General features: G+C 35.4%; 1 protein-coding gene across 2 annotated transcripts in view; it reads left to right on the top strand.

Annotated features, from left to right (window-relative positions):
- Positions 1-15,833, top strand: part of FNBP1L (formin binding protein 1 like) — a 105,678-nt gene that overhangs the window by 36,299 nt on the left and 53,546 nt on the right. For both annotated transcript variants that reach the window (XM_029948762.1, XM_029948763.1), the window contains exon 2: positions 9,356-9,471. In XM_029948762.1, the coding sequence (XP_029804622.1) occupies positions 9,356-9,471 (116 nt within the window). The remainder of the gene's footprint in view (positions 1-9,355; positions 9,472-15,833) is intronic.

Below are 15,833 nucleotides of genomic sequence, written 5' to 3'. Positions count from 1 at the left end.
AGAGATGGCCAGGAGGTGGTGTAAATTTAAACTGTAAGAAGGTGTAAGTTAGTTGGCCAGGATAGTGGGATGGTGAATGGGTTTGGGCTAACTAAAGCCCTTTGGGTTAATAACCACAAATTTCAAATTATGACCAGTTATTATAGTTGTTTGTTTCGTCTGTCCCTCCTTTCTTCCCACCCCACCTTTTTTCACCAGCATGAGAAGGGTTGGTGAAGAGTTAAATATGAAACTAGGGTTGAAGTTTGACAAAGCAACAGTTGAGACTGTCGGCATGGAGTGATTACAATGATGGCTTATGGAACACAAGCTGTGTCAAAAGAGGAGAGGCACGAGCAATAGAAATGTGTCAGATGAATGGGTTGAAGTTTCTATCTATGGGGTCAAATCATTTGTGGTCTTGGAGGGTCTGGCTGGCTCAATTGGTAGAACGTGCAACTCTTGATCTCTGGGTCATGAGTTCAAGCCCCACTTTGGACATAGAGCTTACTTTAAAAAGAAAAAAAAAACACCTGGGCTCCTGGTGGCTGCATACTTAGTTAAGTGTCTAACTCTTGATTTCGGCTTGGATCATGATTTCACGGTTTGTGAGATCGAGCCCCGTTATCTGGCTCTGAACTGACAGTATGGAGCTTGTTTGGGATTCTCTGTCTCCCTCTCTGCCCCTCCTCTGTCTTTCTCAAAAATAAACAAACATTAAAAAAAGCTACTGGTCATGGGGTACTGGAGTTTGTAAGCTTGGCTTATAGGGTTAGCCATCTGAGAATGAGAGGCTTGAAATTTATTGGGAATAGGAGATCACTTAAATGATGATGGGGGTGATGACCACTGGAATGAGTTGCTGAGATAAAGTAGAAGAGAAAGTCATGGGAAGAGAATTAAAAAATAAGCAGTAGGGTATTAGAAGAATTATCTTGTTAGATTTTGAAGTCCCTGAAAGCATAATTTAAAATTTAATTAAATTTTTAATTAAAAATGAAAAGGGTAACAGGTAAATTTTCCAAATACACAAGTTTGCAACTCTTTTTTAAAGAACAGCTAAAACCACAAGGAAACAAATCCAAATAATTAAGTTGTTTAAACATAAAATATTCCTCAGTTTACTTTGGGGATAGAGATTGCTGACTGAATTATGATTTTTTTTTAAGCTCCATGAGACTTAAAAAACAGTTCCAGTTCTGTATGAATCCAAGAATGAGAAAAGTCAGTCATATTAGATCTTAAAAATGTTTCTGCTAGTACTTTGGTATTCAAAAGTGCTGGAGAAACTTTGGCAGAATATCAGAGCCATAGAGTAAGCCCAAACTAGGACAACAGAGTCATTATTCTGCTTTTTAGTAAAGAAAGTCTTTTTTTAAATAGTTGTGACCCTTGGTGCTTTACCAAAAGTACTTTATTGGGACTTCATTTGGATGCAAGGCTGAGTCACAGTAATTAGAAAAATAAGGATTGAATATAAAATGGTGACTTCTAATATAATTATAAATTTTGTTATACATAAAATACTTATTTTTACTTAAATTACATTAAAGATAAAAGTAAGATGACTGAGTAAATTCATTATTTATTACCACACTTACCACTATGCAGTAGAACCTTGGAGCAACATATAATTCATTTGATTTATGCTGAATAGCATGGACATTTAGTTGGCTTTGGTGCCATCTTTAATTTAGAATGCTTTCTTTGTGTTCCCAAATGAATAAGGTTAAAATAACTTTAAACATTTTACAGAATTAAAAAACAGTACCTAAGAAAACAGAAAATAATAGCTTTCTTGAATTTAAATATGAGATAGCATTTAATTAGGGTATACCACTGAGGGGAGAGAGAACATTTCACAGAAGGTGTGGTAGGAATGAATATGTTGGAAAAGGGAGTGAGGGGTTAATGGAGGATGGAAATGAAAGGAGTTAAACTCTGCTAGTAATAGAGTAAATCCATATAAATAAGAGCAATGCTAAAGGTAAAGAGAATGGGGGAATGAGGATGTTTCCTGTTTTGATAACTTAATATTTATTTGTAATCCATAGGTAGTTTCAGAATACTGCTTAATTTTACTTCTTCAATTTGTCTTGAGCATTTCCTGACATGTTCCACTGTATAGTCCCAGGGTATCTGCTGGCATGGACAGGGGAGAAATGTGATCTCAGGCTTTGAAGCTAAAGGGATTAGAGGGTGTTACCTATGAACACATTTATGATTGATTCATATATTTAAGAATTTTCTACTTTATTTTATGTTAGTAAAAAGAATTCTTAATGTCTTTGTTCTGTCATGCTTCTGGAGTTGTTCTGATCACTAATGGTATGCTGCTCAGAAACATTGAACAACTTACCAGGATTCATGTAAAGGAAGTTTAAGCATTCATTGTGTGTTTGCATTAGGCAGTTTCTAACTTTGAAATTTTTTCGTTTACGCCTTTCATCAAAGCTTCCTAGTGACCTAGAATTTTTTTCAAACCATCTGTTTCTTTCCTGGTGAAAGAAACACATCATTTTTAATAACAGTATTCACAATAGTTACTCATTTGGTTTTTAAGAATATAAAACGGGCAATGATTTTAGAAGATAATCTTTGTAGTCCCGTCCCATTTTTGTTGCTATCCAGCTATGGGGTATATTACTTAAGCAATTCTGGGCATCAGCTTCCATATTTGTAAAACCAGGGGTCTGGGACCATTATTTATTAGTAAATGTTAATTGCTAAACTTACTTACCAAACAATGGTGTGTTATAAGTAGAAAGAAAATGAGGTATAGAGTCAGAAACTTGGTTTCCTCATTTATGAAATGCCTTGTCCAAAAGGGTTTTGAAGGTGATATTGGGTAATACATGTGAAAACACTTTGTAAATTCAAAAGTGCTATGCAAATAGAATGGCTACTCAGTGAGCAAGTAAGTGCCGTATATGTGCTAGGCTGTGTGATGAGGTTAATTTTGTTATCAGTATCTAGTTTTTAACATTTCTTAAGTCATTGAATACCATAAAAATACTAAAATCATTGTTGACAAATGAAGCAATTCAAATGATTGGAAACTGGTATATAAAAATGAAAAATGACCATGTATGTTGTTATCTGGTGTCTCTTGGATTCAGAGTAATGACACAACTTTATGGTGAAATTCTTTTGCAGTTTGCTTAGAGAAAAAGTAAAATGTCTGGTAAAATTACAGAATTTAAAATGAACATTTGTTCACTGAATATATTAACTTTTCAACCATGAATCTTGTTTGGATCTCTTGCTATTTACTTTGCCTTTTTATTCTTTATATGGATATTGATAAATTAGTTTCTCTGCTCATTTCCTATCAAAATTTAAATCACTCATTTAAAAATATTTTTTTAATGTCTTTATTTTATTTTGAGAGACAGAGCAGAGAGCCAGTGGGGGAGGGGCAGAGAGAGAGGGAGACAGAATCTGAAGCAGGCTCCAGGCTCTGAGCTGTCAGCCCTGAGCCCAATGGCACTCGAACCCATGGACTGTGAGATCATGACCTAAGCCGAAGTCGGATGCTTAACCAACTGAGCCACCCAGGCGCCCCTAAATCACTCATTTTTGAATGTTTGGAGTTTATCATACTTATACTGATTCTTAATATATTGTAATTAATATGTCTAGTTGAAAACCAAGATATATTATTCAGTGGATTAAATAAATTTTATCTTGAAAATAACTATTTTGTCTGCATTTAAAAAGTCATAATATTAAATCTATATTTGACATAAATTCTTATTTGTAATTTGTGGCTGACTGAGGCAAAAAATAATGTACAATATGGGTATATAATATAATAGTATTTAAAATTTTCTATCTCAAACTTTTGTCTTTTAGAGGTACTTTTTTTTCAATTCAGATTTTTTTTCCCCAAAGTGGTTAAAAAACAGAGAACTTTGTTTCATTTTTAGTCAAACATGTTTATCTTGCCTTTATCCTGTTTTTTAATGTTTACTGGTATACTTCCTAGTTGGCCTTTATTTGAGATCTATTTACTTAATACGTATATGAAAATCTTAGTTAAAATATAATTAGCTCAGTTATTTGGCTTCTCTGATGTTTTCTACTTGTACAGTTGTCCGGTGATATTTTTGAATTATTTGAATAATCCAGGCACCTGCATGGCTCACTTGGTTAAGCATCCGACTTTTCATGGTCCATGGGTTCAAGCCCCATGTTGGGATTTGTGCTGACAGCTCAGAACCTGGAGCCTGCTTCAGATTCTGTGTCTCCCTCTCTCTCTGCCCCTCCCCTGCTCATGCTGTCTCCCTTTGTCTCTCAAAAACAAATAAAGGTTTAAAAAAATTAAAAAAAGATATCATGGCTGTATCATGATGGACTAAAATGGTGTCCCATGAGAAGATTATTGGAAATCTGGCCACACATCCGCTACTATTAGCATTGAAGCTTGCTCTGAATGTATTTTGAGTCTTAATATAATCGTATAATAATATGAAGCCATCAGAATAAAGCAAAAGTTTGAAAAGTAAGAAGCCAGATAGTGACCTCTGCTTCAGTTAAAAAAAAATTTTTTTAATGTTATTATTTATTTTTGATACAGAGAGAGACAGAGCATGTGAGGGGGAGGGGCAGAGAGAGGAGACACAGAACTGGAAGCAGGCTCCAGTCTGACGCAGGGCTGGGCTCGAACCCAAGAACTCGAGATGTGACCTGAGCTGAAGTCGGAGGCTTAACCAACTGAGCCACCCAGGTGCCCCTGCTGCAGTTTTTTAGTGCTATTGAAAGTCACATGATTGAGATTATACTAAATTTTGCTGAATATACTGATAAATGTTTGGAAGCTCCCTCCTTTATTGTGGTAAAATAGAAGTACATTTTCCATTTACGTGCACAGTTTATTACATTAGGTATAGTCCTGATGTTGTGCAGTCCTCACCACCATCCATCTCTAGAACCTTTTAATCTTTCCAAAGAAACTCTACGTATTAAACAGTAACCCCCATTCTCCCCTCAGCTTCTAGGAACCACATTTCTACTTTCTGGGTATATATATTTGACTACTTTAGGGACTTAATATAAATGGAATCACAGTATTGGTTCTGACTGGGTTATTTGACTTAGAATAACGTCTTCAAGGTTCATCTGTGTTTTAATATGTGTCAGAATATTCTTTTAAAGGCTGAATATTAGTCCATTGTATGTATATAGCATAGTTTGTTTATTCATCTATTGATGGACACCTTGGTTGTTTTCATCTTTTGGTTATTGTGAATAATGCTACTTTGAACATGAGTGTGCTGGAATCCTCTCAGATTTCAGACTTAATAGTGAAAGCATGCTTTTAGAAACACACTTGCTCTTTTTGTGGTAAAAATAGTGATATAGTGTATATAAAACAACATGGTGACGAACTAATGATCTCAACAAATACTGTTAGAAACCTTTTAGGAAAAGTTTTATGCTGAAAGTATTCTATCTGCAGTTTGTGGTATCTCAGCATATAGTGTTTTAAGATTGTTTCAGTAATAAAGTGTGTTTAAAACTACTTTTTTTGTGAAACACTAAAGGAGAGATATGTTGAAGATTTATTCTCAGTAGTAAATTATTTGAATAATGTTTTATGAAGAAATCCTATAACCAGTGACATAGCAGTGTACTGAATGGAATTTTAAAAAGGAAATTGGAATATAATTGCAGTTTATTCACTTCATTATTTATCAGTTAGCAAAAAAAGTGAAGCCAGAACTCCACAGAGAATTATAGTATATTTTTATTATGGTCAATTTTATGAAAATGATGCTTTTATAATACAGTAGATAGACTTTTTACAGTATTTCCAAATGAAATGGAAGGGACCATTGAAGGTTGTTGTTTCATGCAAGTTTGTTACTCATCTCCTGGCTGTTTCAAATTTGTTGACCATTTCTTTAATAAATGACTGTTAGTAGTATGACTTGCTTTCTGACCAAGTACTTTTGAGAAAATTTAATCTGTTCCTTCAAGTTTCAATAGTGAGTGAATAACTACTTTTCAAAAAAACAAGCTGTGGAGAAAGCATTTTGGTGATGAGTGTTTGGAAATGCTTCCATCATTATATAATTTTGTGTGTGTATCTACAAATATTGTATCTGCACCTTTAAACACTTGGAAACAGAAATTTCTTGTTTTAAAATCAGGGTATTAGTCTGGGTTCTCCAGAGAAACAGTAGCAACAGAAGTGTGTGTGTGTGTGTGTGTGTGTGTGTGTGTGTGTGTGTGTGTGTGTGTGTAGAGAGAAAATGAGAGAGATTGACAGGTTTATAAGGAATTCTGTGACAATGATTTTAGAGGTTTGGCAAGTCCAAACTCTGCAAGGTAGGCCCAGGGAAGAGTTTTTGTTGCAGTTCTAACCCAAAGGCAGTTATCCGGCAGCATCCCTTCTTGCAAGAAGGTCAGCCTTTGTTCTGTTAAGGCTTTCAACTGATTAGATGAGGCCCACCCACATTATGGAGGATAATCTGTTTTATTCTAAATACACCAATTTAAATATTAATCTCATCTAAAAATGCCTTCAAAGAAACATCCAGGATAATATTTGATCAGATGTATAGGCAATGTAGCCTAGTCAAATTGACACACAAAATCATATCAGAGTTTCAGTGGAGTTTGAACCTGTTTGTTAAAAATATAAACATTCAATGTTTCCTGTTTAGTTTGTAAAAATTAACAAACTAACATCAAGGACCTTTATTAGCCAAATTTTAACATAAGCCTCTACATATTGGTGAATGAGGTTTAAGAAGAAATTGGGAAGTAGAGTCAATAATGAGTTTTTTCCATTTAGATCTTTATATTTTTGTGAGGTGTTTTTTGTTTTCCAGCTCTAAAGACCACTAAACACTAAGCATTCAAAGTTTGGAACCAAGGCTTTTAGATTTATTTGCTATTAAGTATTATACCAAGATTTTAGAAATAAATGAAGCATATTTCAAAATTGTTGTTCATATATTTTTTTAAATTTTTTTCTTCTTTTTTTTTATTTATTTTTGAGAGACAGAGAGAGACAGCACAAGTAGGGGAGGGTCAGAGAGAGAGGGAGACACATAATCTGAAGCAGGCTCCAGGCTCTGAGCTAGCTGTCAGCACAGAGCCCGACCCGGGGCTTGAACCCATGAACCATGAGATCATGACCTGAGCTGAAGCCAGATGTTTAACCAACTGAGCCACCCAGGCACCCCTGTTCATATTTTCAAAAAGACTTGACCCAAAGGCTTTTGTTTATTAAATAAGTTAAAAAATTATTTAAAACTAACATTTATTTCATTTAAACTTTTTAATTTTTATTTTTGTGGATTTTACAATTATGTAATTTAACAGTATAGTGTATAAATTCATAAACTTACATATAATGTAGGTGTTCAGATTTTTTTGCTGATAAGGGTTTGTAATGTAAAAAAAATTAAAGGTTTTCTCTAGAAGATAAAGAAATGTAATGTAAAATTTGATAAAGATGATGGTGGAAAGAAGCCTTTGAAGCATTTTGGAAAAATGACATGTGATTGTTTTACCTTCAGACTGTTCCTTTTGGGAGGAATGTTTTTTGTTAAGAGTTTTTCAGTTTGAAAGATAATTCAGTTTATAATAGGAAAAATTACTAATATTCCAATTAAGTTCACTGGGCAGTGCATTTTTTGCTGTTTCCAAGTCTGCTTTGGAAGCGAAATCATAATGAAAGAGTTGTATGAAAGAATAGAATTAGAGTAAACTCTGATGGCCAGATGAATTCTATCTCTGCTGTTCAGATAGAATTTACCTTTACAAGTAGAATTATTTAAAATGATTTAAGATAGAGGAAGGGATAAAGGGCAAAGATTTGGAAATGATTCATTTGTAAATAACAAATCTTGCTTTGGGAGTTTTGAGGTTAATAATATAAGTGAATAAGATAGTAAATTTCGAGCTTCTGTACAACAAAGGAAATAATAAAACTAAAAGATGACCTATGGAAAGGGAGAAGATATTTCCAAATTATATGTCTATCTGATAAGAGTTTAATGCCCGAAATATATAAAGAACTTAATACAACACCAACCCCCCCCCCCAAACTAATCAGATTAAAAATGGGCAGAGGACCTGAATAAACATTTTTCCAAAGAGGACATAATAGATGGCCACAGACACACGAAAAGATGCTAAACATTCCTCATCATCAGGGAATGCAAATCAGAAGTATAGTTGTCACCTCAAGCCCATCAGAATGGCTGAAAACAACACAAGAAACAATAGGTGTTGGTGAGGATATGGATAAAAGGGAATATGGAACCCTCTTGCACTGTTGGTGGGAATGCAAACTTGTGCAGCCGCTCTGGAAAACAATATGGAGGCTCCTCAAAAAAGTTAAAAATAGAACTACCCTATGATCCAGCAATCACACTACTGGTATTTACCCAAGGAATACAAAAGTACTAATTCAAAGGGATACATGCATTCAAGTGTTTATAGCAGCATTATCTACAATAGCCAAATTATGGAAATAGCCGAAGTGTCCATTGATTGATAAATGGATAAAGAAGATGTGTGTGTATGTGTGTTTGTGTATGTGTGTGTGTGTGTGTGTGTGTGTGTGTGTGTGTGTGTGTATAAAGAAGCCATAAAAGATGAAATCTTGACATTTGCAGTGACGTGGATGGAGCTGGAGAGTATTATTCTAAGCAGAGTAAGTCAGAGAAAATACCATATGATTTCATTCATGTGGAATTTAAGAAACAAAACAAACAAGCAGTGGGGGGGAAGGGGAGGCAAACCAAGACTCTTAACTATAGAGAACAAACTGTTATCAGAAGGGCAGTGGTGGGGGGGATGGGTGAAATAGGTGACTATGGAATGCACTTGTGAAGAGAACCGCATGATGTATGCAAGAGTTAAATCACTATTGTATACCTGAAACTAATAATTACACTGTATGTTACCTAATTGGAATTTAAATAAAAATTTTTAAAAAGGACAATAACTTGTAGTTAAAGTCCTCCAGCCTTGGGGACCCATAGAAAGACCAGTATATCCCAGTCTGAGAGTGTAGGGCCATTTTCTGGAAGCCATAGTGCCTGAACTAATTCTCAGAGGAGGAATAAGAGTAAATTGTAAAAGGTGACCAGAGGAGAGTGTTGCATCCAGAGGAAACCACATGTGCAAAGGCACTCAGACATAAAGCTTTATGATTTATGCTAAAAAAGTTTGCATTTATAACCTATTTCTATGTAGATCCTAAAGGATGAGGTGAGTGGAGACCAGCAGAGAAGCCTAGATTTTTTTTCTTTTTATTACCTCATTGCCTCTCTGAATAGATATCAGAAGCTGGTTAAAATATATGTGGATAAAATTTTAGACTTTTCAGTGTGTTTTTACCTTTTCTTTCTAGGATCAGTTCGACAGCTTAGACAAGCATACACAATGGGGAATTGACTTCTTGGAAAGATATGCCAAATTTGTTAAAGAGAGGATAGAAATTGAACAGAACTATGCGAAACAATTGAGGTAAGTTATAGTTTTTTTCAGTTCTCAGAAATGAAGTTATATCTTTAAACAGTTGCATAGTAGATCAGTGTAAATTCTGTGGATTTTTTGGGTCATAATTAGATTGAATTAGGTAACCGACTTGTTTTAACGATCAATTTAGTTAAATAATTGTTAATACCACAAGGAATATTGGCTAGCTAGATCATGCATTGATGTCAGTCCAGAAACATACTTAAAATACTAAAATCAGTAAGCAAAATGCCAGGAAAAAGAAATACCTGATCATATACTTTCCCCTATAAATTGTGCTTTAGTAGTCTTTCAGAAAATTATTGAAGATTTCTTGAGTTTTTCAGTTCTTCAGAGTTTCTAGAACTTGGAAATTGAGTGTGCTGAGCTGAATTCTGTCAAAAATCAGATATATATTACCGATGAAAGTACTGTTAGAGTATGTATTAGAAGATAATAATTTTAAAGGGAAAATTTTAGCCATAAAACAAATGGAATTCATCTTAAGGTTTTGTACAAGTGGAAAATGGTTATGAGACTACAACTTGACAAATAGTTTTGGTAGAACTTACTCAATAAAAAGGGTGCTTAAGGCCTTAAAGACTAGACACCAATATAAGGTTCTAGGTAGCAGGGTTGAAGTTCCTTATATTGCAAGTGACAGAAAAATTAAGCCTACAACAGGCACACATGACTAAACAATTCAGGTATATTTCGGAGTGCCTGGGTGGCTCAGTCAGTTTAAGCGTCTACTCTTGGTTTTGGCTCTGGTCATGATCTCACACTTTGATCTGTGTGTTGACAGTGTGGAGCCTGCTTGGGATTCTCTCTCTCAAAATAAATAAGTATTTTTAATTAAAAAAAGTTTATGTATACTTTGGTTCAACGGTCAAATGTGTCTAGGCATCATTTCTTGGCTCTGCTTCCCCTTCTTGCCATTATTCTCAGGTTCCATTCAGTACTGTCCTTTTTGCCCCTTAGCTCTAGATTTCTTATCTTCATACCTCCACATTCCAGGGAAGAATGATGATCTTTTCTGTTGTGCGTTTGGGGGAGGAGAGAGGAAGGAAAAGGGAGAAAGAAGAAATTGAAAGAAGGTAGAGGAGGGGGTGGAAGGAAAACAGAGTGCAAGCTTGTGCCACTCTCTTTTTTCTAGAAACTCCTGTGGAGTTCACCTTTTATCATGCTAAACCTGATTAGGTTGTATGCTTCTCCTGAACTGTTCAAAGGTGAGAATACTCTTAGGTTGACTTCTAGGTAGTGACAGGGGAGGATAATTATCCTATAGAAATTTAAGTGGGTGGCAGAAGGTTGGGTGATATTTGAGTGATAAATCACATATATCTACTATGGTAGTAGTGCTGTATGTAACTACTGACTGGTTATAGGGGATGGAATAGACTAGTTTGATGAATAGATTACTTATAATATTTTTATAATAATATAAATACTATTATAATGACATTTGCAAACATAGTGGCATCATGCTAATTTCCTGATTTCATTCATTTCCTCTGGTTTTTGTGGGGTTTTTGGTTGTTGTTGAGAGAGAAACAGCATGAGGGGGGAGGGGCAGAGATGGAGACACAGAACTCCAAGCAGACTCCAGGCTGTGAGCTGTTAGCACAGAGCCCGTGCAGGGCTTCATCTCACGAGATGTGAGACCATTATTACTCTGAGCTGAAGTTGGACGCTTAACTGACTGAGCCACCCAGGTGCCCCCCCCTTTTTAAACAAGGTATTTTCCACATGAAAATATGAACCAGCAAACCTACTAGTATATTAATAATAATGGTAATGTTTCACTTGTCCAAAAGTTGTGATCTGGAAACTTTACCCAGAATCAAGAAGCATTAAGGACCTCTGAGAGGATAAAATAGCAATAAAAAAAGTAATCACAGTGAAAAATTTCCCTCGTTTAATTCTCAATTTGATCTCATTTCTAGCACGGTAAGTTGTCTGGTTTCCAGGTTTTCCAGTGGAAGTGAGTGAGGATAAGAAATGTTACAGACAATGTAGTGATGGCAGTTTGAAGTGACAATAAAGGAAAAGTTGAACATGTTACAAAAAATTAGATGAAAACAGTGTTTCCAACATAAAAGTACCTTGTCAGTTAGGGAATAATGAAAAATATTGTGGAATAAGCAGTTTAAGCAAATCAGGTGTAGCAGGATAAACTTAGAACTCTATTCAGTCCATCAGTGCAAAAAGCATATTGTAGAACTGAATGTACGGCAAGATCTCCTTCTTTACTCACATGTGTGTATACAGTTAGGTATAAAAGTTGTATGTATTCCGAAGAGATCTAGGATGCACCCCAAATTGTTTTATAGTGGTTATCCCTAGAGAATGGAAGTAGGGGGTGGGTGGGAGGGGAAGGAACTTCCACTTTTTACTTAGACTTTTGAATTATTGAGGTTTTTTCAGTGATTGTGTATTATTTTTATAGTTTAAAACACTTGTTCTTAAGCAAAGAAGATGATATATTTCAAAAGAAAATTATATTACAAATTATAAAATAAAAATTGGTAATTTAGGGGTACCCGGGTAGCTCAGTCAGTGAAGTGTCCGACTTAAGATCGGGTCATGAACTCGTGGTTTGAGAGTTCAAGCCCTGTGTCGATCTCTGTGCTGAAAGCTCAGAGCTTGGACACTGCTTTGGATTATGTATCTCTTCCTCTGTTCCTCCCCAACTTGTATTGTCTCTCTTTGTTCTCTGTCTCTCTCACTCTCTCAAAAATAAATATTAAAAAAAATTTTTTTAAATTAGTATGTATAAGGTAGATCTTTAACAATCTGGATGTCTAGAATAACTCTGGACTAAAGGGTTTAAGGAAGGCCAAGGTTTTACTAGAGTAATAGGGCTAATCAAATGGCATATTTGTTAGCCTTTCTGTTTTTTGGCTGATAATAACCATTATAATTTTCATTGAAGAAGGGCTGGCTAGAGCCCACAATTGCATGATATGGAAAATACTATTTTGTAGGAGAAAGTATGTTTTATTATGTATAGATTTACAGATACTCTAGATCAGTGATTTGCATCTTTTCTTCTGTCCCAGCATACTCTAGAAATTTGGCACATATCCATCTTAACAGTGGCTCTCCAATGTAGTGATTTTTCAATAAAGACAGGATTATTGGAAGGTGTTGAGGAATTCCAGTAAGGTAGAATTGAGAAGAGCCCTGTGCAACATAAACCACTGACTCCCTTTTCTCTCTCTACATTGAGATTTGCTCCTTTGACTGAATATTTAATAAATGATTGAATTATCAACTGCTCTTTACAGTATCCAAAGGGAAGAAATTTGGCTTGTTTATTTCCTCTTCTTTAATGGGAAAAATTCTTTGGCTACTCTTTTTGCAACTGCAGAGAACAATTTCTTTTATAGTGAGGCAGCCTTTTTCCCCCTTTTAAATAATAACTATATTTAGAATGTTATACATTTATATTTTCGATATATTGTAAGATTAAAATTTCTCAGTCTTGGAGTGCCTGGGTGGCTCAGTTGGTTAAGTGATCGCCTTTGGCTCAGGTCATGATCTCATGGTTTGTGGGTTTGAGCCCTGTCGTCAGGCTCTGTGCTGGCAGCTCAGAGCCTGGAGCCTGCTTCAGATTCTGTGTCTCCCTTTCTTTCTGCCCTCCCTTGCTCATGCTCTGTCTCTCAAAAATAAATAAACGTTAAAAAAAATTTTTTTTAATTTCCCAGTTTTTAGTACCCTTAGTTTATTTTCTTTTTTCCCCTCTTCTGTCTGTTTTGATGGCTCTGGTTTAACTTTATTTGGATTTTTGGTATTGGTTTGAGGATGGGAATAAATAGAAAATAAAGCATTTAATCATGCATGGAGACCTAGTTATGACGTGGCAGCGTTGGGGTTTGGGAGTGAATGTCAAAGAATTCCTGAGATGTCTTTGGTACAAGGTGGTTTTATTAAAGCACGGGGATGGGACCTCTGGCCAGAAAGAGCTGCAGTTGGATTGTGAGGAGTGACTTATTATATCTGTTCAAGTGAGAGGGGATTAGGAGTAGTGTTAAGTGTCTAAGGAATTTAGAAGCAAGGTTTCTAGGACCTTGAGGGGCTAGTTGTTACTAGGAAAAGGTCATTAATTACTGTCTAGTAAAACCTTAGTCATGAGACCCTTCAGATGTAGATCAGTGGGCCATATGCCTAGAGGATGATTGGTAACATGTAACTTGGGGTGTGTAGATAAAGGAAGTTTCCAGAGGAATATTTTTTTTTTTCATTTAATTCAGGATCCTGTTTTTTTTTTTTTTTTTTTTTTGCTTTTGCTTTTATTTATTTATTTTTTTTACTTTATAAAGTTTCATATTTTTTTAACATATGCAATTATTTTCCATCCTTTACAATACAGTAGTTGCAATGACACTCAAAACAGAAAAGCAAAGTAAAAAATCAAAACACCAGTATTTTATATGTTAAAGGAGACATATACAGGATCCTGGAGGTTGGGATAAAGTTAAGCTAAGATTGTTTTTTGCCCTTAGCAAAGTATTAACATTTAGGAAGTTGAGTTCCTAGAGGAAGGTCACTCTCCTTGTCTCAGGGACTTGGCAATGGACTGTTGTAAAGAAATTGAAATTTTTTCTTTTGCCTTTGTCCTCTACATCAGTTACAGATAATTATCTCCATTTCAAGTGATGATATATAGTGACTTCAGGTTACTTGGCAGAATGTTTTTTGTTTGCAGGCATAAAACACTGAAATTGGTCATTTTTAAAAACTAAAAAAAAAATTTTAATGTTTTTTATTTATTTTTGAGAGACAGAGAGAGACAGCATGAGCAGGTTTAGAGAGAGAGGGTGATACAGAATCTGAAGCAGGCTCCAGGCTCTGAGCTAGCCATCAGCACAGAGCCTGATGCGGGGCTCGAACTCACGAACCATGAGATCATGACCTGAGCCAAAGCCGGACGCTTAACTGATTGAGCCACCCTGAAATTGGTCATATTAATAAACTTATACTATCGTATTTGTATGACAGAGATTAAAATTTCTTTAGTAAAAAATGAAGCTGTATGTACCTGATAGGTATATATCATTTATTTTTTTTTCTAGTAAAGATAATTATAGTATTAAGTTCCATCATAGAGATTGCTCTATGAAATTATATTCTCCTACTTCCACAGACCATTCCTTTTTGGTTCAAATATGGCAGTGTGGTATACTGGAAGAGAAATAGATTGGATGACAGAAGCTTAACAGCAACTCTTAACTAGAACAGAAATCCCTCCAAATTCCTTTCGACTTTTATGTTGTATACCAATGCCAAGTCTGGCCAACATAACTGGTTCTCCTAGAGCTGAGTGAATAGAAGTTGAATGAATAAATAATTGAATGATTTGTGTTTCAATTTAGTTTAGAAATTAGGATCTCTGCTCATATGCTGAAACTTTGACAAAGTACTGCTTTTTATGCATACTAGAGTTTTTGTCATGTACCTCATTGTGATGAGGTTGTTCTATTGAGAGCTGTCCTAAATATTTAGGGTAGGCTTAGGTATAGAATAATCCAAATAAAACTAGTTTCTATTTTATATTTAGTCTCTACTTTCTCATGCCTCTTTATCAGAATTTTCTGTTCTTTGTCACTCTATTTAGTCTCAGAAGAACCCAGGGAGCTCATCTTAGTACTGATTTGATGAAAGTGGAGATGATGTGTAATTTTTGGTTGGCCATTGTTTAACTCTCTACTACTTTAGTCTCCTTTGAGTTTTTGATCAGCTGCTGAATATAGTAAACCCTGATCATGGCATCTGGGAGGAACTACTGCCCATATTTGGGGGTTTAGATGAACTTTCTTCATAGAATTAGTTCCTGTGGAAATTCTTTCATTCCGTTCAATCCCCACTGAGCCTCCCTGGCTACATATATATGTAGGTGCCTATATGAGATGATTTATTGGTAACCTGATTGTGCTTTTAAAAAAGATTTTTAATGTTTATTTATTTTTGAGAGGGACAGAGTGTGAGCAGGGGAAGGCAGAGAGAGGGGGAGACAGAATCAATCTGAATCAGGCTCCAGGCTCTGAGCTGTCAGCACACAACCCCATGTGGGACTCGAACTCACTAACCATGAGATCATGACCTGAGCTGAAGTCAATTACGTAACTGACTGAGCCACCCAGGTGTCCCATTGTGCTTCTTAATTCTAGAATATCATCACCTATGAAAATGTAAAACTTCACAGAGGAGAGAGATTTTTGTTTGTTCTGTGTACTAATTATTTCTTAGCTCTAGGACAGTGCCTGGCACAGAGCAAGACCCTTTTTTGGTATTTACTGAGCACTCACATAGCATTTATTGTGTCAGCACTATTCCAGTACTTTCGTACATACTGATAGGTTTTGTTT

Source organism: Suricata suricatta, chromosome 8 (genome assembly GCF_006229205.1).
Source record: "Suricata suricatta isolate VVHF042 chromosome 8, meerkat_22Aug2017_6uvM2_HiC, whole genome shotgun sequence".
NCBI classification, from domain to species: domain Eukaryota; kingdom Metazoa; phylum Chordata; class Mammalia; order Carnivora; family Herpestidae; genus Suricata; species Suricata suricatta.
Note: the sequence above shows the minus strand (reverse complement) of the source record. Positions and strands in the feature narration are given on the sequence as shown.